Consider the following 24,141-nt stretch of genomic DNA (forward strand, 5'->3'; position numbering starts at 1 on the left):
AGTTTCGAAGTGTGCCTAGAGCACAACTAAAAACTACCGTGCTGCATCTTGTTTGTTTAATCTGTACAGGAAGTCACTGTGAGATAGTTCCAGCACGTAACTGGCCATAAAAATCAGAACATTGGCATTTTCGTATTTAACTTTGTGCACAAATGTGACAAATGGGATCATTCGTAAGCTTTAGAGGTGCTGGTGGGCGTTTTTTGACTTTGAGAACCTCAGTTTGAGCATATTGGGGAGAACGTGGACATTGTCTGCTGAGCATGATGGACGCCGCCAGTATTTAATGAGCTGCGGGGCTGAATTGTGCCCACATGTAGCACCAACACAACCTGAATATGTGCGTACCTGCTGCCAAGGTGGAATATAACAAGCTCAGAGGTGCGGGAGAGGAGGACGGTTAGGTGATGATGGTTGGTGGGTGAGTGTGAATAGCAAGAATGTGAAGATGTGGAGGAAAAGGGTGACTCAGTGGCGAGCCAGACACCCCTTGTTAACATGCAGTGTACCAGGCGCGTGTGTGTGTGTGTGTGTGTGTGCCACCACTACAGCATAATTTTTCCCTTCAATTACCCGCAGGGTTTTTTTCTTTTGAGCACTTTAACTTTGTGGAAAATGTGATCCCATGTCATGTTTATTTTATTTTATTATTTTTCTTGGGCGACATTGACACAATATCACCTTGCCTTCACCTTAATATGGCAAACTTGTTAGCAAGCAGTTGTCAATTTACACAGCGAGCATTCAACGAGAAACATTAGCATTCATTTGGAGCCCTGCCACCTGATGAATCTAAGTCAAAACATTCACTCTCCTTTTAGCTCTCTTGAGCTGTTAAACGCTCCACTACGTTCACCAGCTAGCCGCTAACGTTGTCTGTCCGCAGCTGGGCAGGTAAGATAGAGTGGGTGTACGGCAGCTGCCTGCTGCAGCTGGAAACGACGTTGGTGAGAGCTGTAAGAGTGAACCAAAACACTCACGTTGAAGGCCGTGAAACCACAACAATGAGCTGAGAGGAACTCAACTGTCATTCCACTCAAAATATACAAATTGTTGTGCAGCTTCAGCTGTGCCGATCATTCTTATATCTAAAGGTAGCTTGAGGCTGTGAATACACAACGCCTCGTAACAAAGTCATTTCATGTTAAAACAATACACAGATTTCCAAATTAAAAAGAAAAACATTTGCTATCCGCAAATATAAAGAATAAGCCACCGCCCGTATCCTTTTCTTTTGTATCATGACATTTCACTACACAGTATTCAACGGGGGGGGGGGGGGGGGGGGGGGGGGGAGAGGAGCTGATTGGGATCTCTCCTTGTTTAATGAGGTGACAACCACATAGTGAAGGATGAGTGTTTTCTCATCAGCAGTACAATTCAGATTTAGGCTTGTTTAGATGGAGGTCACTGGGCTTTTAATAATGGGCTACATGGTCTGCTGGCTTTAGTGTGTGTATGTGTGTGTCTGTGTGTGTGTTGAGGGGGAGGACGGGAGCTGTGTGTGTGTGTGTGTGTGTGTGTGCATGTGTGTGACAGAGACACGGGGGCGAGGGGATGCCTGGAATAGTTAATCTTGATATCTTTACTGATTAATATATTTAGCGGTATTATACCAACTCACCCCTCCTCACACTCACACACACGTTTACTGTACTTGTGAGGACCCTAAATGACATACTATATTTGGTCCTCTCATATCTCACACACACACACACACACACACACACACACACACACACACACACACACACATAAAGATGTATGGGCTGTGTAAGACTGATTAGGAAGACAAATCCTAGAAGGCTCAGTGAAATCGTTTCCAATCTGAAACAAGAGCACACAATTACAGCGAAACTGCAAGACCAAGCAGCAGCAAACCCCTCAGATTTCGACAGACAAAAGAAAGAAAGAACCGGACGAAGGGTGTGTGTCAGTGTGTGGATAAAATCTGCTAGTGTGCCCATTACTGTCCATTTTCTTTGTGAGAAAAATACAGCTTAGGTGCGCAAATTGGTATGTTTCTATGTGTTTCTATATACTCTATGTATAGTATATGTGTGTGTGTGTGTGTGTATCTGATGACAGTTGCTACGCTACTTTTTCTCAATTCAGACAAAGCTGGAGTGTCAGCTGCATGCTATGCCCTTGCATTGCTTCACTGCATACACACTCACGCTCACACAGGGGATAATCAGCCATTTCCCCTACCTCAGCATGACATAGTGTGTATGTGCACCGGCGTCTGTGTGTGTAAATGGCGCCTCCTCTCCTTGTGACAGATGGGCTCCCATAGTGGCAGTTCACATGGGGGTGGCAGAAAGTCACTTTTTGGATGCGACAACCTTCACACCTCCCAAGAATTTTGTGGATTGCAGGGGGGGGGGGGGGGGGGGGTTCCTGTTGAACTGGACAGACTCAAGATCTGCACAAGTGCATTGGCAAGATGTGTCTGGGTGTTAGAACCCCAAACTGTGCCAAATAAGGCCAAAGCGGGCCAAAGCACACCAAGCTTCAGACCAAAAGCCTGTGCAGAGAATTGGTTTTTAATGTTATGTAAATTGCTTTGGTAAATACGGCTTCAAACGCAACTGCCAGACCTACAAAGCAGCCGAATTAACAATTAATGTAAATTATAAATTGAATTGTAAATTGTGAGGTGAAGGAAGGGGAAACAGATGGCAGCCACAGAAGGTAAGGACAGAGCAAATGGACGCCCTCGTCTGTGCTGCTTCTGCTCGCAGCTCTGCTACCAGGCAGTTGTCTTTGTCAAATTTTGGGAACGCCAACGACTCTTCTATGAGGCTGTTTCACCTTCACATTGTTGCTGGCATGGAGCGAAAACGTCTTTTGACTGACCAGGTGACCCGAACATGAATATATTACATTTACAAAAGTGACGAAATAGAGAGCAACAGCACGGACAGGTTTCACACAAAATCCAATGAGCGTTTCTCAAAAGCAGAGCATGGAGAGAGAGTCTCCAACCAGTTTTACTGCACTCTGCGACACAGATGGATACAATTACAGAATATATAATTGAACAGCTATTACAGATTTCAGCTTTGAGTGAGGTTTTTACTGCCCCTTAACACAAACCACGAGTAGCCCAGATGGAGAATGGTACTTATTATTAACAATCAGTGTCAGTTACATCTCCACTCCAATTAGCTATCTTATGAGCTACGTTGTCAAAATGTGTTGGTGTTTCTCTTCATCACACACCGCAGGCGGCTATGCCAAAGACCTGTAGAGGTGCTTGGTGATTTGGTATTTTTATCTTTTATCTTTATCAATCTGCCCTTTTAGTCATATTAACATCCATCATAGTAAAAGTGCTAAGCTGATTGAGCAGCGAAACACAACAAGGCATAATCCACATGTGCTACGATGTGCAGCGCCTCAGCACAGCCAACGCGGGCAGGTTGAACAGACCGGGCTCTCCGGTATTTAAAAAGCGCCGCGAAGATAAAATACTCACAGACCCGAGGGCACTTTATGACATCAAAGAGAAGGCCAGAAAAGTATGAAACGCCAACACAGCACGGAGCGTCATGTTGGATCACCACCTGGAACATGGGAGCCGGGAACCGACTCTTTGAAGCAGCAGGAGAGGAAGCAAAGCAGATCGAGGTTGTTTATAATGATAATTAGCATTACATAATAGCTGCGTGCTTGCTAAAGACCCTCTCTCCTGGGTGCTGTAGCTCTGTCTCCATCTCTTTATTATGGGCTTCAATTCATCTTTCTCTGCTTCGTCACCCCCTACTTCCTTTCTTTATTTGCCCCCCCCCCCCCCCCCCCCCCCCCCCCCCTCTCTGTCATTCACTTTGGAGTTATTTCATCTATCTTAAATCGCCATATCCCCGCATTTGTCTACTCCGTCCCTCACTTCCTTCACTGACACACTCTTCATGCGTAGGACATCTCAGGCGATGCTTTCATGTGTAACTCTCCCATTCTCAAATTGTCCTTACAATAACCCCTGTACTGCCATTCTTCTCCGCTCTCATTATCAGCTCCGGTTCAACACACTCCCCCTCCCTCACCCATTCTCTTTCTGCTTCTCTCACCCTCTTTCATCCGTCTCTCCCCCCTTCTGATGTTATGCCACTGTGCCAACGAGGAGGAGCAGAAGGAGAAAGGAGGAGTGAATCTGGGTCACAGGAGGCCATGCATCTCAAGTCTCCACTCCGCCACAATAAAAAAAAAAGGAAATTGATCTGTGGCTCGCCTGCTCTCGCATTCGCTTTAGCCTCGAGACAGACAGACAGACGCACACACGCAAACACAGCTGAGTCGGTCCATGGAAACGGCGTTCGTCCGCCTCTTGGATCCATCATCCTTTTTCCAAAGCAGCAGCAGGTGCACTCACACTGAGAGCACACCAATGCAGCATCATGCAGACACACACTGGGTCTCTTCCCTCTCTACACCCCCACCACCCTGCGTGCACGGGTTTATGTTGGACTGTGTAATTCTCTTTCTCAATTCAAAACCCTGCAGTGGTATGACAGCAATTTACTAGAGAATTTAAACGACATTCGACATTTGAGATAGTAAACATCCTTTAAAATTCTGTTTGCCTCTCTGTCTGTCTACTCTGTCTCTCACCTTCTCTGCATCTGTAATGTGCATGTGTCCAAATACAACCCAGTAATACACAGGTAGGCACCGCGTATGAACTCAGATCATTATCATCAGTTGCCAGAAAAACCGCAAGATAAAGAAAACTTGGGCTGCAATGAAAATGTTAGGAAATAGTGCAAAATCCCCATCATAAGCTCTCGGAGCCAAAGGTGAGGCCCTCAAATTGCTTCATTTGTCTGACCGACAGTCCATAACCCGGAGGTTTTAAATTAACAATGATACAAACCAGAGAAAAGCTGAAAATCCTCACATTCGAGAAGCTGGGACCAGAAGTTAGGAAGAGAAGTTGAAGTTGCACCGTGATTTATGTGAAACAGCTGGTGATATCTTCTGATTCTGTCCTCAAATACATTTGTGCACTTCTCAGAAAGGGGGGGGGGGTTAGGAGTGATGAGGAGTAGCAACGAGAGGAGTAGCAACGAGAATTAGAATTCAAGAAGTCCAAGAGGTAAACAAACTGCTTAACAAATCCACGGTGGCCATGGGAGAGAGAGAGAGAGATGGTGGGGGGGCTCAGCAGTCATGCAGCAGAAAAGAAAATCTAATCATTTTCTCATTACTATGCTTCCTCGGTTAGTTGGGCTGATTTGGAGAAATCGGATTATGTTCTTCGATCGCTCCCCGCGAGTCCCGGTCAACTTTCATCGAAGCGCACTCCGTCCGGTGGAATGTTTTGGATTAAACCTGGTGCTACCCGCGCGTGAGCGCTCTGCGTATTACGAGCCGAGTGGCAAAGGGCCAGTGTTCTCGCAATCACCGGAACGCAACCATCGCTCAGTCGGGAAGTTGAATAGCGATCGCCCTGCGCAGGCTGGGGGGGAAATGAGGACAGTTTGTCGATATAAATATTTCACCATGGATGCACAAAAAAAAAAAGAAGATGTTTCTGATCACGTTGTGAAGCAAGTTACATGTGTATGTGTGTCTAAGTGTGTGTGCACAAGGTTTCTATCTATTAGATCTTTGTTTTCTCACCTTTAAGAGTCAGGTAAGTACACCCAGCTCGTCAAACCTCTCTCACACACGCACGCCATGTATCATCCAGAGCCAAAGACAGCTTCCTGGATCAGGGCGGAGCTGAAACAGGAGGTTGTGTGTGTGTGTGTGTGTGTGTGTGTGTTTCTTGCCCCATGTGTCTCTCTCTCCCTCATCAATGGCTGCTATAGTCCATTAGTACGGAGGTCTGGGGTCTACGGGGTGAACGGGGAATGGTCGCGGGCTCTTCCATTTCCGACCGCGGGGTCACCGGCTTTACAGTCCTTCACAGCTAATGACCGTCTCTGGGAACACACACTGTTAATGTACTCTCACACACACATTCACACTCACAGAAGGCAGGAAACTCTTCATCACTGGGACACCTCGGAAGCACACGCAGGCACATACACACGGAGAGAGACTCATTAACCCGCACACCAATCTATAGTCTCTTCATCATGGTGACACTAACAGTAGGAAGCAGCCGCACCTACACACTCACACCAGAGTCACACACATGAAACACACAGATATAGAGGACCCAAGATTCTCAGAGTGAAGGGGCTCACGAGGAATGCAAACACATAGAATTAGCCCTTGGCTTCATGCACATAACTTCAGAGCATTTTGCAGTTTAAGCCTTTTGTGTCGGTAAATCCAGCGCGTCGCGTTGGCAGCATGGTGACTTTACGAAGAGATGAACTATCTCACTGACGTTAGTCCATGTCCTGATGCATTCTGGCGCACAGTATTTGATAACAGGAGCTAACATGACTTTTAATAATGAGGTTTATAACCTGGTCAAAGCTGTTAAACCTGCTTTCTGTACACAATGCAAATGAATCCTTTGGGAGCACCAGCAACGGGAACACACATATGACAGGACAGGCCCATGCAAATCTTTCACACCTATTTGAAAAACCTGCCAAAAAAGATGTCATTATTTCATTTCAAAACTGCTACTCATTTTACTTCACGGAAAACAACATGTTATGGTTTGGTTGTAGATATCCTGCCCATCCATTCCTCCTCCTGTCATACAAGACGTTTATATTCAGAACTACGCAAGTGACAAAGAGAGACCACACTTTCCTCTGCTTCCTGCACACAGAAGGCGTCATCTACTACCTGCTGTAGTAACACTGGTGACGGGGTTTTTAATCAAAGGTCAATGGTCCTGTCCAAAGGAAAATGAACTTCTGCTCAGCTCATTTTGTTAAGATATACATCAAATTAGAGGCGCATAAAGCTCTCTAAATGCCACTTCATGCGTCTTTAAAACGCCTCATGCCCCTTCGAGAGAGTCCCTTGCGGTGAGCGTGAACATCTGTGCCACAGAATGAAAACTTAAGATGCAAGCTTTGCCAGAATTCATACATCTGCCATGACAAGTTGGTTTTAACCACAGCAGACAGACAGGCGGACAGAGAGAGAGAGAGAGGCAGACAGAGACGGCCTCTCTCTCTCTCGCACACCTTTGGCGAGTTTATGTCACCACTGGGCGAGGCAAACAGCCCCATTTATCGGTTGAACCAATCAGCGGATCTATTTCTGTCGCCGCACACAAATGTTAAGATTGATTTTAGGTATCTCTGTTTGAGCGCTGCAGGAACCGAAAGCACCCGCACGCACGCAGGCCCACCTATACAAACACACTCCAGCTCTCTCTCTCTCTCTCTCTCTCCCTCTCTCTCTCTTGCTCCCTCTCTCTCTCTCTCTCTCTCTCTCTCTCTCTCTCACTCCTTACCCCAAAAGAAACAACACAGTCACGGCGCTTCCACACCCGAGCAGCTTTGCCTCCTCCACGCGGCTCTTGCCGTTGATTAAAAAGCGTGCACCAGGGAGAGAGAGGGATGAGACGGAGAGAAGGATTTAAAATGAAGGAAAAGGGAAAGAAAGATAGAAAGGGGAGAGAAAGAAAAAAAAGTTTTGGGAGGCTAGCCTTGTGTCTCACTGGTCTGAGATTAAAGATGTGGGGAAAACAACCGAGGAGCTAACTGCAGCCAGGAGGTTAGTCCACCCCCCGGACACAAACACACACACACACACACACACGTGCATATACATCCACAAACATGCACACAGGAATATTTTGCCTGAATTGGCAGATGTCTTCTTAAAATGATGTAACACACACAAACAATGGAATAGAAAATAGAGCAGGTCATGAAAACAGAAGCTCTCCCTGAAATACTGACATACATACAGAACAGGGATATGTACACACACACACACACACACACACACACAGACACACACACACACACACACACACACACAATGTGGAAAAGTAGATCAAGTTGTAAAAGCATGACAGAGATCTCTGAAGAGATGTACGCTATGTACAGAATATGTATAATAAATGTACAATACAATTGTACACCACGACAGAGAGCAGAACCATGACACACACACACACACACACACACACACACACACACACACACACACACACACACACACAGACTAATGCCCCACGATACGATATTACTGCGATACGTAAGTCACGATTACGTTGATATTGCCATTTTAAACATTTTGTGATATGCTGAGTATTGCGATATATTGCAATTTATCACAGATTTTCAACTGCAAATGATGTTTTATAATAAGATAAAGTTTTCAGTCACTTCATCTCACGATTTTTTCCCCCACCCCTAACACACACACACACACACACACACACACACACACACACAGAAACATTTAGAGCATGGTAAAATGGATGTAATGCTTGCTACCATATGTACTAGAACACACATTAAGTGCTATAAGTACTATAAAACAAATATCTTTCCTGCTACTTACGGAACTCACACACACACACACACACACACACACACACACACACACACACCACGTGTTTCTAAACCACAATGCCGTCATCCTTTTATGGATTTGGGGGGGCAATTAAATGAAACATGAGAGCAAGCACATGATTAAAGATTTATCTGCCCAAGGTCCCTGCAGCCCCTTCCCTTTTCACCCACCCACACACACACACACACACACACATGCGTTCACACACACTCACACACACAAACACACATACACACCTTCTACTACCGTGACCATCTGGGGATGGAGGAAGGAAAGCATTGATCTCATTAAAAAACTCTGACTGTACAGATTGCCATTCCAATCCCTCCCCCCCACTCCACACACACACAGATAAACACACACACACACACCCAACACCCCCAACTGCATGTTGGTGTAATTTACTAAGTGAACTACAAATGTGAGGCAGATTCATTGAATTTAACTTTGAACACATCTCCACAGACCCTCTGGAGACTTGGTGCTAATGTGATGAATTAAGGTCAACAGCGCAGACTTACAAAGCATGCGCGTGGAAACACACACACATGCGCGCACACACGTACACCACAGGGTTTGTTACTATTGCTTTTTGCATTAGCAACGTATAGATCTCAAACATTTTTTGCATTATTTATCGCTATACGAATAAAAATCCCACAGACAAATCAAAACAAATAAAAGTGGCTGTTAGTATAGCAGCACGTTGTGATTGGGCCAGCTGACCCGAGATCAGCCGTGACAGCCACTGGCCAACAACAGCTTCAGCCAATTAAAATCCTAGCTAACTGCCAAGTGCCAGATTTCGCTCTGCCAAATGAAGAACAACATCTCACACATAGAACATACAGCATGTACATATGTGGAGGCACGAAACTAGCGCTGAAGAAAAAAGTCGGTTTATCAGTTAGTCATTTGAGGTGAAAGTGGTTTGCAAACAATTTTGATGATCAACTGAAAATTTAAGAAAGAATTTAATTCAAAAAATTACCAAAAGTTATTGGTTCCCCCTTCTCACATGTGAAAATCTTCTGCTATTCGCATTGCATATTGAATATCTTTGAATTCTGGAGTGAAATAAAACAAGCATTTTTAAGATGGTCACCATGATCATTCAGAAATGTTGATTTTTATTTTTATTTTTATTTTTTTTACAGACTAACCGATTAATCATAAAAATGTAATCAGTAGAAGAACTGATGACACAAAATCATTTTTAGCTGCACCCACACACAGGATCACCCCCCCAAAAAAAGGACAGTAGAGAAGTACTATTATACTACTGCTACTACTAGTATTGATTGCACGTATAGAGAGTAAGAAAACCTCGTAAAAAAGATTTACCAGTAACAATCAGACACATACATTTTGATGGACAAGTCCATCGTTTCATCTTATCCCTAAAGGTGTCTCCTCCTTCCACACTCATTTTCCCATCCCTTTATCAATTCCCCCAAGCACATATGAAAGGAGACAGAGTCTATTTTATCCTTCCATCACCAGCAAAACTACCTGCCTTTCTCCCCCCTCCTTGCTCCCTCTATTTCAGCCACAGTTATACTTACCTCGTCCAACATTATTTCTCCTCAACTCAACCTTTCAAGTTTGGAGCACGGGCAAAAAAAAAAAAAAAAAAAAAAAAAAAGAAGGTGTTTGTCTTCCCTTTGGATTCTTTAACGCGTGCAAGAGTCTCTTGATTAGAAACGGATCAATGCGTCTCGAGTGCGCTCAGATGAAAACATTGGAGGCTCTTCTTTGAAGTTTGGGAAAACACACTCGCGCTCACATGCACAGATACACAAACACAATCACATCGCAAAAAAACATCCTTAAGGGCGGGAGCATCGTTTTATGGCATCTAAACAAATTGGATTATGGGTAAATGAGGTCTGGGCAGGTCTTTCGACAGGAGGACAGGATTGTGCCATTTCAATATTCATGACTTTCAGAAGAAGCTAGAAGTGAACAGCATGAATCAGGCAAACTGTGAGGGGTCTTAATTACAGAAGGCCACCTGAGACTGTGTGTCCCTCCCTCAGCCCATCGCTGGCAGAACAAAATGGCAAATGGCAACAGAATGACAATTATTCAGCACTACAGTACAGTTATGAACTCACGCAGAGTTATGTCATGACACACAGAAATTTGGGAGGAAGGTTTCAAATGGACTAAGACTTTGTTGGAAATCTAAATGTATTCATTCTTTTTTTCCCCTTCTTTTTCCTTCTTGTGTGATGTCATAGCTCGTCTCCTCTGTCTGCCCTCATGCTCCGCCTGTGCTGTTCGGTGTCAAAAAGTTACGCCACCTGCTCAAGCGGCCTCGAGTGAAAGAGCGGCTTCGAGCCGGGTGGAGGAGAGATGTGTTTTTGGAAAAAGTAAGTAAGGCTTAAGGGCATCTTAGAAAAGATCGGCCCGCCTGCTTTGATTGAGGCTCACCCTCGCTCACCTCTTCCTTTCACAGACGGGGGGGGATCAATACCTCTTCTCGAAGAAATACAACGTTGTCTTTGCCCACAAAATGGCCTTTCACGTTCGCTTTTGTTGGGGAGTCGGTGTGGGCCACCCTGACACAGCACATCATCACCTGTGTGACTGAATCTAAAGTCTAAAGTTAAAGTCAGGAGCTGAAGTCTTTAGACATACGGACATGTGGTCTTATCTACTTTAAACGCGATGCTCCAATAACTGGCTTATCGGCAGGCGCCAGGTGAGTGCTGTTACAAATCAAAAAGAACGTCGACCAGATAGTGTCAGGGTTCAGTTAAGCTGTCGGATCGTTCATGAAAGCACCACCACACAACACACAAAGCTGGACCAAAGCCGCCGAGTCTGGGCCAAAAGGAATGGAACAAAGCCAATGAAAACAGGAAGAACATCACAGTAAGCACGGGCCAATTATACTTAACTACTGCGTTCTGTCACAACTGGGTCACTGGGTCTTCTCCACGCAGAGTTGAGTGTGTGTGTGTGTGTGTGTGTTGCATGTGTGATTATTAAATAAGATCATCCTAGAAGCAGCGTTTTCTGTGCGTTTCTAGTTCGAGACACATTTGTTTCGTGAGCTCTGGGTTACAGCAGAGAAAGTCATTTGTTGATTTCATTGAGCTTATCTTTGAGGAAAGTCAGAGGTTAAATATTCGACAGATGGAATGGTTTCCACAGCTGGGAAGGCACTGCTGGACAGAAAATATCTCAAAACCAACCTGTGTGTTTCAAAGCTTAAAATATCTATTTCCTGCTTTTCCTCAATGGGAAACTGTGCATCATTTTTTTTCTTCTTTGTAACTAAAGGCAGCAGTTAAGCAGTCTGTTGAAACCAAAGTATCAAAGTACTGTGTACCCACAGTCTCAAATCTCTGTGAGGGGTCACCTTAGAGACACACATCACAGACATTTGGCTCCCTGGTTTTTTACTTTGGAAGGTACTTGGAATTTAGCTTGGGTGATTTCTTTCGGGTGTTTACTTGGTGTATACTGGGTATTAAATGTTGGCTTCTTAAATATAGTTTGTGGGATTCAGTGGTGGTTGCACCTGAGCGCAGCAGGCGTTGCAAAGTGGAAATTCATGGGCAACAAGGCATGAAAACTTGCAGATGGGCCACGGCAGCCGGGGATTCTCCCCCTCACTGGCTTTTCTGGCTAAACAGACTTATTTCACTATCCTGGTTGTGTTTACGGTGTGATAGTCAGCGCTTCCCTCTTCAGCCTGACCGACAGCGCTGGTCATATTATCGAATGCACCCGAATTTCCATTCGAAAGCCCTTTCAGGGTCGTTCCTGTGTTTCTGTGCCCAGTGTACAATGCTTTCAAATAAAATGTTATTTTGGGTGGGTGCAACTGGGTGGGAGACACAGAGGGAAATATGAAAAGAATAATGGACCCCGGTACAGACGGGGCGTGTAGAGAGAGACGGAGCTGCTCGTCAGTGGCAGCGCTAAAACTCCACTGAGAAAACCTTTTGAAAAGTGACCCTGCACCTGAAAAGAGAGTTCGTACATCGAAAAGGCATGAAATGCACAGGCCAGGTTGAATCAATATCGCTAGCAAGAGCACAGCATTAGTGAGCTCGGGACGCGCAGCCGACATCATCAAGCAACGCGGAGAAACCAAACAAAAGGGGAAAGTCACTTTCGTGCGAAGGCGGTTATTCTGTTATGAGTATGTCAGAGAAAAGGTCACAGTATTCATTCTTCAACCTGCCACAGCAGCCAAGAAGCTGATGCTAAAGTGCAGGTGTGTGTGTGTGTGTGTGTGTGTGTGTGCATCTATGTGTGGGTGTGTGTATGGCTCTTCTTCCTACTGACGCCCAGTGTAAAATGTTTAAGCCGATCATCTTGCTGCTTCATTTAATCACAGTAAACCTCTGAGACCTGTCCAATGCAAACAAACATCAACAACATCAACAACATCATCATCAACAACAACAACAACAGGAGCAGACAAACAGGCTTCAGGATACACTTTTTTTCCACTAAGGAAACCATATGAAAACACACGCAGACACAGATTTGAAAGGAGCTCTGTGAAAATAAGAAAGAAAATGTGAATGTAAATTCCTGCAGAGAGTATTGAACCAAACAGGATAATGCAGATGTTGCATGCAAGGTCACAGCACTATTCATCATGCTCTCACACACACACACACACACAAAAAAAACAATTGTCAATGCATCTTTTTATGTGTGTGATTTTGTGTGTGTGTGTGTGTGTGTGTGTATGCGAGAGAGAGAGGGGGCCTCTCTGGCCCCAGTGAGAATGTGTCACCCTGCTTCCAAACATTCAAGCGCTGCTTCCAATGACACATAATAGGGTGTGGGGGCGGAGGGTGGAGGGCACAGAGAGAGAGAGAGACAGAGAGAGAGACAGAGAGTCGTCATTGGTTAAACGCGCTGTGAACACATGCCAGAAAAGAAGACAGACAGACAGAGACCTTGCAGAAGGCGAGGATGGAGGGAGCGGGCCGAGCAGGAAGATGAGGCCTGATGAAAAGCATTGTTCACTCCGTAACAAGCGCGGCAGCTAGCGAATCACTTCTGCCGCCAGAATCTGCTCTCCGCCTCTACATTTGGCTCAGCGACGCTTCGCAAGGCAGCCGACATCGCAAACGGCTGGACGTTTTGCGTGTCAGTACGTTCTGCTGAGAGACTCCTGACGCCGCTACAGGGCATCAGCTTTTTATTTTTCTACTTCCAACACACTTCCAATAATCCCCCAGGCTGTAAATCCAAGAGGAAGTTTCAGAGGACAATCAGCACAGAAGGGGTTTTATTGTTATCTCCTCAATCAGCAGAGGTGGTGACCATTGATTCCTTCACTAATTCCTCACCCTTACACACCACCCCCCCACCACCACCCCTTCATGTTGACACAGTGTCAGTGCATTCTGATAATAAAGCACGCTTGCTGCAAACATAGGCTCTGTGTGTGTGCGTGTGAGATTTTGTGTCACACCAGCCTTCTTTCAGATAATCGGTATTACCGAGTACTAGCTATATCATCAAAGAATACCCCCCCCATCCTGCAACGAATGACAAAATCCCCTCAAGGTAAGAAAAAGACCCGTTCCCAGGCTTAGAAGCTGGCAAGGCCTGTGTATGGAGGAGATATGTTGTGTGTGTGTGTGTGTGTGTGTGTGTGTGTGTAATCTAAGACGTAAACAGCTTCATTCAAAGGCCAGAGGGAGGGAAGGGGACAAAGAGATGAAGAGGGCACAACAAGGACTAGAGTGAGAAAGGTGTAGGCTAAGGCTGGAAGAAACATGGAAGGGAAAAAGTATGAGTTGAATACGCTGAGGATCTCAACTCCACTATCCTCAAGTTCCTTTTTTTGCTGATTACATCCTTAATCAAGTTGACTTCTTTATCGCTGGTCACTGATCACTGGTCAGTTATAGTCAATGACTAATTCGACTGATTGTTTCAGCACAGACCTCAACTAATGCATGTGCTGGAGGCAGGTCAGCTCTGTTCAGATACGCTGAGAATGTCCCAATCTCCCGGGCACTTTGAACTACCCACCGTGTCGTGTCTGCAATGATTTAGTTCCTTCAAAACTCAAAACGCTGGGGCAGCATTTGACAGGTTAGATTTGGTGTTTGCTGTGCAGGTACAAATGTCTGATGTGGCTGACATTGGCTTGCTATAACCCGTTGACGCAAAATTGCAGCAACAACTGGTATGCCAACACGTCATGGAGAGGCAGACTAACATTCCCAAATGCGTTGTGTCCGGGTTTCGTTTTTGAAACTGAATAGCGGAGTGACTGGCAAAACGGATTTAGAAGCGAGCTCTGTAACGACGCACGCATTAACTTCCACAATTGACAGCAAAGGGGTGACGGGAAAACGCACTGGCCTCTCACTGTGAAACACACCATGATTAGGAGCAAGTGCTCCATTATTACTATCATGGCCTTAATTCACTATTTAACTGGCTGTAATTATTAATAACAAAAGCTCTGCATTTCAGCTTTGGGTCATCAGATTTGTGTAAACTCAACAACGACAGCTCAGTCTGTATTATTAGGATGTCATTTTAGCATCTGCATCAGTTAGTGTTTTCTGCTGCCTAATGGTGCAGACAATATCAGGGTGAGATCGGAGTTTACATTTACACTTTCTGACACATTCAAAGCCTGTTTCCATCGGCTTTCTCTCAGAAATCCAGTTTCATCCATCTGAGAACAAACAAATTCTTACCAAAGTGCACACACCAAAACTCCTACTTGTTGCCAAACCAATATCCTGCTCCACCGCCGTGGCGGCTGTTTTATAGGAGACGCAGGAGAAGAGGCGGATGCAATGAATCAAACTGAACAAACAAACTGCTGGTTCTCCAGTCAAAGGACGAAGACTGAGAGGAGAGGGAAGAAAAATGGTAGACAATACAAAAGGAGTAGAATTTAGAGCAACAGGGCGAAGACAAATGAAGAGGAAAAGTAAAGTGTAGGGAAAGAAATGAGGCAGAACAGAGGGAGAGCGAGAGACAGCACCCGGAGTTAGAGAAATTGAGGCAACATCATCAGCAAAGGGAGTCAGACTAAACTCCCCTTTCCTCCACTTTGTGACTTCCACGTAAAGCTTCTCATGAAAACTTTTGTACATGCAGCACTCAAGGGCCCTATCTTGGTGTCAGCCCGGCAGACTGGTATTAGCGGCCATGTTTTATTCATCAGCATGCTTAGTTGTCGTTTCATACGCCGCTCCCTGGCTGCATATACCAGGCGACAGAGCGCAAGGTGAAAAACAGGATTACAGCAAATGTAAATAATAAAATGGAGGCACATGAAGATATTCAGTTAATCTGAGCTGGGGATTAATGCCATGATACCCTGTCAGACACGGCTGGGTTGGGGGGGGGGGGGGGGGGGGGGGTAACAACAGCACAACACAACAACACGGGCACAAAGACACACGCGAGAACGAGACATAGCCGAACATGTGCATGCGCACGGTGGGGAAACAGGATTGTAGAGTTGTCGGAGTTTGACTTTGAACAATAAATGACTTTGCGGCAAAGCAGGGCAGACAAGCAACACAAGGTAATCTGTCGAAGAGGGAAGAGCTAATTCTGACAGAGGCGGCAGAAGGGAGTGGGGGTACTGTATACAGGAAGGCAGAGGGATAAAGGGAGAGCAGGAGAGATAGAACAAGCTGAAATAAAGAGGCTGCCAGGACCCTATTCTATTTAGCAGAACAAAGTTTCTTCCAGTCTACTGACTCAAACTTCCTCCAGCCAACTCACTTTTCTGCATCGATCATCGGGCCAGAGGCAGTCATGGTATGTTCAGGGTCAGCCACATTGTTGCTCAGGTGAAAGCAGACGCATGGACATGTTTTGGGGTTTTTTTGACACCAGGACTATGCTGCAGGCCCCCCCGAACGTCTCTCAGCCGCACTCTTGCTGCTGTGTTTGCGGCGAAAGAGGACGTGAGTGTGGGTGTGATATTAAGCTTCTCCAACAGTTTAAAAGTCTCTCATTTCACCTCAATGCACAGCTACTGTCATGATAAAGAACAACCGATTCCACAACGCAACCACTCCATGTAAGCTTCCACGGTTGCCTTTCCACATACGTAGTATTGAGGGTCGGTCAGCGGCAAATAAGCAGGCTTCCTGAATGTCACCGGCAATCACAAAAGCGTTTGACATAAAGAAACATTTTTCACACAAAATCGATATCTTCAGCAAGAAAACCGGCATTAATTGACGGAGTCGTGTTTCTGGCCACCTGAACCTCCCTCACTCCCCTCGTGCATAGGTTTGTGCACGCGCGTATAAAATAATAACAACCGAGCGAACAAGATTTTAATTCCCCTAGAGGGACAGATGAAGCATGCCTCCTTCTTCAAGCTGAAGGGGCTGCACCGGTGGGTTACCGCTCACATTACACGTTCACACAAGACCTGATTGAGATTGTTTGAGCTGGTACTCTCGGCTGGCGTGAGCTGTAATTTCTGCTATCAGCAAAAGTCGGAAAAAAAGAAGAAAAAAAAAATGAACTTGGCATTACTCCAGCGTGCAAACTAATACTTGCCACATTTGAATATTAGAACTTTTCTAAGGCACTTTTGAACTGTTGTGCAATGAGTTTGAGCCGTCCCTCGAGGTAAACCATCCGAACCCGACGCATTAAAACTGAACTCGATGATCGAGAAATGTAATCAAGCGCCTTTTAAAATTTGTTCTGCTGACAAAGATGCCCTTATTTTGAAAGAAGCAACGTGAGGAGACGGACAAAGACGAGGAGGAGGACAGTGCAGCTGTTTTTTGTTATTGTTTGTTTGTTTGTTTGTTTGTGTATCAACCTACACAAAGAGAAAGAGAAATTAGTCCTCAGGCAGAGGCAAGCTCACTCGTTCTTCTTATCTTTGCCTTCTCACACACAGACACACACACACACACACACACACACACACTTCTCACGGTGCAGATTCTCCCCCACTGAGACACTCACTAATTGGATTAGAAGCGTGTAGATGGACAGTGCAGTCTCACTTTCTCTCTCTCTCACACACAAACACACACACACACACACACACACACACACACACACACACAGCGTCTCCTTCCTGCTTGCTGCATTTCATACCCCTGCCCTTCATGTCGACACAAAGCCATTACTCCAAAGGTCTGAAGAAGGACCGGAGAGGGCTAACAGATGCAGAAAGAGGACGATAGAAAGGTAGCGAGAGGTTGAAAGTTGGCAAAAATGAGCGAGAGAGATACACCCATAAATGGCCAGAGAGAGAGAGAGAGAGAGAGAGAGAGAGAGAGAGAGAGAGAGAGAGAGAGAGCAAACGCCTCAGGGCAGCACTGACCTCAGCTAAAATTACCCTGCTGCTGTTTTGCACCGCTGCACCCAACACCTATTCAGCACACCAGGTATTGTTAGCTTGTAGAGCATGATACAGTGTCTGACAAAGGTGGTGACCCGGCACATTTTGGGCTTGTCACCTGTCAGGCTCGCAATGCTGCGTGTGTCGTCTCGATTATGTTTAATATTCAATCTTCAAGGAATGCGCCAGGCTTGAGGGAGGACTGACCCTTTAACGTGTCAACAGAGCGACAGAGGGACAGAGGAGACCAGCATCAGCCTAAAATAAGAAGCCCGATGTTTTATTAATAAAGGGTAGTTGGTTTTAACTGGTGTGAATGTGAATTAAGCGTGAAACATCAAGAAAGCCTCAGTATGGCTGATGAAATTGAGCCAGTTTTCTTTTTGATACTGTTTTCGGAAGCGCTTCACAAAACTTAGAGAGCGGAGAAAATAGTCCATCGTTAGAGGTGCTTTTTGCGCATTTCATGTGACAGTTTTTGGTTGTTTGTTTTTCAAAACTTCCGACACAGAGCTGTCAGATCTGTCATACGTAGCCTCGCGCAGCCACGGAGTTTGGCTCCAGGGCTGCCAGAAGTTCTCGTTTCTTTTGATATTTAGTCCCCAACTGCCGTCCAACATACGGTAGTGCAAGTTAAAGTGTTAGCGTGGGGGCGCTGAATTAAATGAGCTATCAGGGACGCGTGGTGTTTGTGTCTGTGTCCTCATCATTTAAAGCAGTTCGTAAACGTTTTCTTTACGCCCCCATTGGAAGCATAAAAAAAAAGTCAAAACGCACATGTGAAATATTGGTATGGACTCCTCATTGCACAGGGAAACTGGAACGCGACAGAAATGATTTAATAAAAATGAAAATGAGAAGTATCTTGTCAAGTTTACCAACTCGCCAATTCCCCCCAAAAAAACTGGTTCTTTCCAGGGACATGTGAGTCTTGTGTGTTGTCATCCGTTTGTGAAATGCTTTCTTCCCGCACACAAAGCCAACCACATGAAACACACAGACACACACACACACACACACACACACACACAAATAGAGTCCCACAGTGCCTCAGTAGTCACAGAGCACAGCAGTGGGTTTCTTTCTCTGGAGACTAGAGCACTGCAGCTGCGTACACTCACTCACATGTATGCACACACACACACACATCCATACATGCACAGGCATACAGGAAAGCAAAGGGGGGAGTGTGTGTTTGTTAATGGACGAAAGTGTGTATATGCTTATGTGTACACCGGCTTCAAAAAATCAGTATTGAGTATTGATATGATCAAGTGGTAGTGTTGAACCCCTCAATTGTTCAACTGTGTGTGTGTGTGTGTGTGTGTGTGTGTGTGTGTGTGTGTGTGTGTGTGTGTGTGTGTGTGCGTTTTGTCCTTTCAGAAGCAGTGTCTCTTGTTTTATATTCTATGCGGGTCTCGCCACTCAGTCCTGCTACTACACACTCATTGTGTGTCTGTATGTGTGTGTTTGTGTGTAATTGATTAAGCCGCTGGTCCCTTTGACCTCATACTCCCATTAAAAGTCTGACCCCAGCTGTGCTACAGTGAGCAGGGTGTGTGTGTGTGTGTGTGTGTGTGTGTGTCAGCAGGTGACCAAAATGTGTTTTTGTGAGCCGTTCAGTATAATGCCTTTTATGCCTGAAGCACTTGCAGTCTCTTATTACAGTGTTGTGTGTGTGTGTGTTTGGTGTGTCTGTGTGTGATAGAAAGAGTGTGTGTGTGTGTGTGTGAGCCTGGCCTTACACACACACACAGAGCAGTGGCGTGAAATGTGTTGTGATGTGTCCTCTATGGGAAGCTGGTCTCAGACTGCAGAGGAGACGCTCCCCTTCTCAGACCTGCTCAGGCTCATTGTCCTGACACACAAACACACACACACACACACAGATACACACATGCACACACTAAGCTCAACAAGAACTTTCTTCCCACCCTTATGTATTCTCTTTCCAGCCCCTTATAACCTCTCATGTTTTTGTTTTTGTTAGCAATGTTTTGTTATCATTACTCCAACCAACACTTATTTCTATTACTGGCTAATTGATTACTTCTTTAGCGTATAACGTTTCACACCCTCACAATTTCCCAGGTGACATCTTCATATTGCTTGTTTTATCCAGCCAACACTCAAAGATATTCAAAAAACAATGACATCAAACAAAGAAACGCATCAAAACCTCACATTTGAGAAGCTGCAACCAGCAAATATTGGCCCTTTCTGCTTGGAAAATGTCCTAAACTGCTATCAAAATTGATGGCAATTCATTTTGCACCGCTAATCATCGCGACTGATTTCCACGTTCCTTCATAAATTCTCACAGACGGTGTTTTTACAGTGCACAGTGTGACCAAGGCCGTTTGGAGAAGAGTCCGTACAGCGATGTGAGAGAGGGAGAACAACTGACAGCTAACACGAGGTTCAGATATGAGATGATTTTACAGTGGCACTTTAGATTAGGCATGTTTAAATCCACTTAAATCCGCTGTAAAAATGATAAGGCCTTTTTTTCTGTATATTCCACAGCCGAAATATAGGTCAAACATACAGAGCCGTGCAGAGGTGGAGAGTTGCCGTGTGTACGCATACACGTGTGCCGGCGAGTCTTGTGTTCACTACAAAGAAAGCACAGGCGTGCACGAAATCCCCGCCACCACCACCACCACTTTGCCGTCTCCCAGGGCAACAAGAGCGAAATCTACCAAGAGGCATGTTGAGAATGACGCAGAGGAGAGGGGAGGAGAGGAGCAGGAGGAGGAAGAAAACAGGAGAAAGGGGGAATGAAAGAAAGGAGAGACAAGGCACAAAAGGCAAACCAATCTACTAAGACTTGTTCTACACACAGCTGCTGGAGGGGCGACCCCTGAGAGACACGTGTGTGTTCCCAGAGAGAGAGACGGCATGCGCGACAACTGACTGATAAGCGCCCGCACCAATACCGTAGCTCATACACACACATGCAAACAGTTGTACCTGGCCTGGGGTGTGTCAGGAGTCAATGAAACAATGACAGTCGCTGTTTCCTCAACAAGTATTCAAAATGCAGACACGGGATTGAGCTGCATGGGGTATTTCCCGCTTCAAATTTGTTCGGAATTAGTTTTTATCGTATTGCCAACATTGTGGATCTCTGAACGACCCACATTGACGAATACCGTAACTTCCAATAAATGGGCCCACATTGCCTGAATCCTGCACATTTGAAGCGAGAACGGCGACAACAACCGGCGTCGTCCACCCGCGAGCTTAGCCAATCATTCAGCATTACTATCCGTCATCAGTTAGGGCAAACATCAGACGTTAGCCAGCACAAGAAACGGAATATAATCCATGGATTTAAAAACGTTATCCTGAAATGTATCACTATTAAAAGATAAATATGACAATTTGTCATGACATAGGTGTTACTGTCCAGCCCCACTCACACACATTTGACTGCTTTTCCATAATAGACGTTGTGTGCATTCATCTTGAAAGCCAGAAGCAAAGAGCAATGACAGCCAAGGCAGTGTTACAGTCATCCAATCAGGCGCTGGAAGGATGCTTAGGGAATGAGAGCAATGTCATCCATTTGATGTACAGCCTACTTTAAATGACACCTGTTCCGAGCCTGTTCAGCTTTGCCACACCACCATGAGTGAAGCAAAACCATCATTTTATTCATTATTAAGCAATATCTCCTCTCCTGTCTCCTTTGCCCCCCCCCCCACCCATTTTCTTCATGAGCTCTGCTCTACACTGTCCTGTTCCTCTCAATCAAATCTGTCCGATCTTTTCTCCTCCTCCTCCTCCTCCTCCTCCTCCTCTCCTCCTCTCGCTCTCTGAGCTCTGCTGGTGATATTGGGTTTTGGGGAGGGGGCACAGTGGCAGTGCTGGCATCTGTTCGAAAAAGGGCTGGCACGCTGCCAGCCACTGAGCATCACTCCGGCAACCAGAGTCACGCTGTTGGATTTATCTCCAACCAACCTGTCAGCTGATGCTCTTTGTGGGCGTAAGACGAGTGGGCATAGCCTCTTTGGCTAAGGTGCCCACAGGAGATTTAAAAATGGGGGGGGGGGGGGGAGAGCCCCTTACTGGGTGCTACAATGCTGAGGAAGTGAGACTGCTTTTTAGAAAGAAGCACCCATCTTCCAACATAGGATGAGGGTTGAAGCACTCAAAGAATACAGAGTGCACGGCAGGTAGGAAGGGAGACAGAGAATAAGGCATGGATGTAGCAAAAGAGAGTGTCAGGCACAGCAAGGGGGGGAAAGGGAAGATAAAGGTAGAGACTGAGCAGGGGAAGAGATGGAGAGAGTGACAGAAGAGCCCGAGAGGAAAGCGTAACTGCATCTGAGGCTTACAGGATAGGTAGCAAAACGAGTGAAGAGAGGAGAATGAGGCAGAGCACAATTCTGCCACAGACAAAGTGGCTCAGTTAAAAGAACAGTCTGTCACCTTGTGGCTAAAGCACCAGTTCCACATTCTCTTGGCGCAGCGCTCACACCAAACAACATGGTAAACCACACCTGTTAGAGGGAAGGAGAGCTCATTAAAATCTAATTCCGCTTCCATCACATACTGCCCACTAAATGTCCAATAATCCCAATCAGTCTATGCAGTCAATGGCTTGTAAATGTCACGGCATTCATCCAGGGGACTCCCAAGACATTCAGTGGCCACCACCGGGGTGGGCGTGCAAGAGATGAGCGAATCATGGGCTTGGCGGGCCCGTCCCCAAGATAAGCGGTGAATCAATTGGCCGCTAATATAACCATTCAAGCAATTAGCACCATGATGAATTTATAAGCGATGATTACTCGGACGGTTGTCCGTGCAATTTCCTTAACGGGACGGAGCCAATTAAAGCGGAGTCGCCCACTACGGCTATTTTTCACACATTCCTGGAGGACATCAAGCAATATTTGACTGCCCGACATTATACGTGCAATTCTGCATTCGATACTCCAGTTACAAAATCACCTGCCCACAGAAGCGGAGGCGCCCTTGAGGACAGAGAAGCAGCCAATTTGTGATCATCCACATCGAGGAGATACAGTATTTGCATTAGAGCATGCGGCATTACGCAGCAGTGAGATGTCATGACACATGACGCCGCAATTGTACCACACTATTTCAGATATGACACAATCTGTGAAGCCACTATATATCCACAGCATTAAGAGACAGCATAGCGGGGTTCGGCCAACTGCCTCACTGATAACAGGGCTGGCATTATCTCTACATACTCACAGCAAGATAATAACAACATTATGAAACGGCCCTGCTCCGACCCAGTAGGGCCACGGCTCTCCTTGCGTCAGAGGTTTGCTTAGGAAGCGATACTGGTAAGAAATAAGTCAAATTCCTGTGGCCATGTGACCTGAACAATGATCCAGGATCAGACGTTCCTGCAGTGACGCCCGCAGACTAACAACTGAGGATTCCAGAGGGGCCCCGGGCAAAATGATGAGGAGCTTATTCTCAGCGTAACTTCATTCGATCGTTCAAAAGTTACAACGTGGATTGTAACTTCAGCTATCTGCAGCATGTACTGTTATCCAGTTATGTGCCAGCATGGTCAGGCGACGAGTGTGTGTGTGTGTGTGTGTGTGTGTGTGTGTCAACTTCTAGATCCTTCAGGTGAAAATGTTTGGTGGGAGTCCTTCTCTGCAGACTTTTAACATACACTCAGGCAGGTACATTCGAGGGCCACGGGGCAGCAAGCAAAAGGCTTACTCCGCCAACATAACAGACTGTGGGCTACTTACGACAGTTCTCCTCGTCGCTGCTGTCTGAGCAGTCATCGTCGTCATCACATCTCCAGAGGGTGGGGATGCACCGTCCGTTCTTGCACTGAAACTGCCCGGCTTCACACTCCGACTCTGTATGAGTTCCTGTGTTGTCAGGAAGAGAAAAAAAAAAAACCAGACGCAGGTTGTCAGTCACTACTCTGGTTCATCCGGTTATCAGAACAGAATGTGAGATTTAAGGGTAGCATAAAGTGTGTTCAAAATCAGTCAGTTCAGAACCACAGGCACACGGTGGGGTGATTACAGGCATTTACAGGGAAGAGGCTGGGTGAGTACTTTATCAAGACCAGCTGATGGCACAGGAGGTCCTCCACCACCAACTGTTCACATGGCTGTTTGCTCCAGTTTTGGAGGTTAACTGACGTATTGCAACAATCTTTACTTGTCGCAATAGCCTCAAATGGATTACAGGCACGTATTTACTGGAATAAAGCAGGTTATTAATCATGTCCTGGGTGCTGAGGGTTGTAAAGCGGTAGATAGCTATCGTTGCTCTAAAATCGCCCAGTACTATACTCTAGGTAGGCTTTTCTTTTCGTTTTTTTCTCGGATCCAACATTCCCA

General features: G+C 45.7%; 1 protein-coding gene across 1 annotated transcript in view; it reads right to left on the minus strand.

The window, feature by feature from the left end:
• lrp8 (low density lipoprotein receptor-related protein 8, apolipoprotein e receptor) overlaps positions 1–24,141 on the minus strand; it is a 151,852-nt gene that overhangs the window by 127,179 nt on the left and 532 nt on the right. The window contains exon 2 of the mRNA XM_070909505.1: positions 23,536–23,661. Coding sequence (XP_070765606.1) covers positions 23,536–23,661 — 126 coding nt within the window. The remainder of the gene's footprint in view (positions 1–23,535; positions 23,662–24,141) is intronic.

Source organism: Enoplosus armatus, chromosome 7, assembly GCF_043641665.1.
Source record: "Enoplosus armatus isolate fEnoArm2 chromosome 7, fEnoArm2.hap1, whole genome shotgun sequence".
Taxonomy (NCBI): Eukaryota; Metazoa; Chordata; class Actinopteri; order Centrarchiformes; family Enoplosidae; genus Enoplosus; species Enoplosus armatus.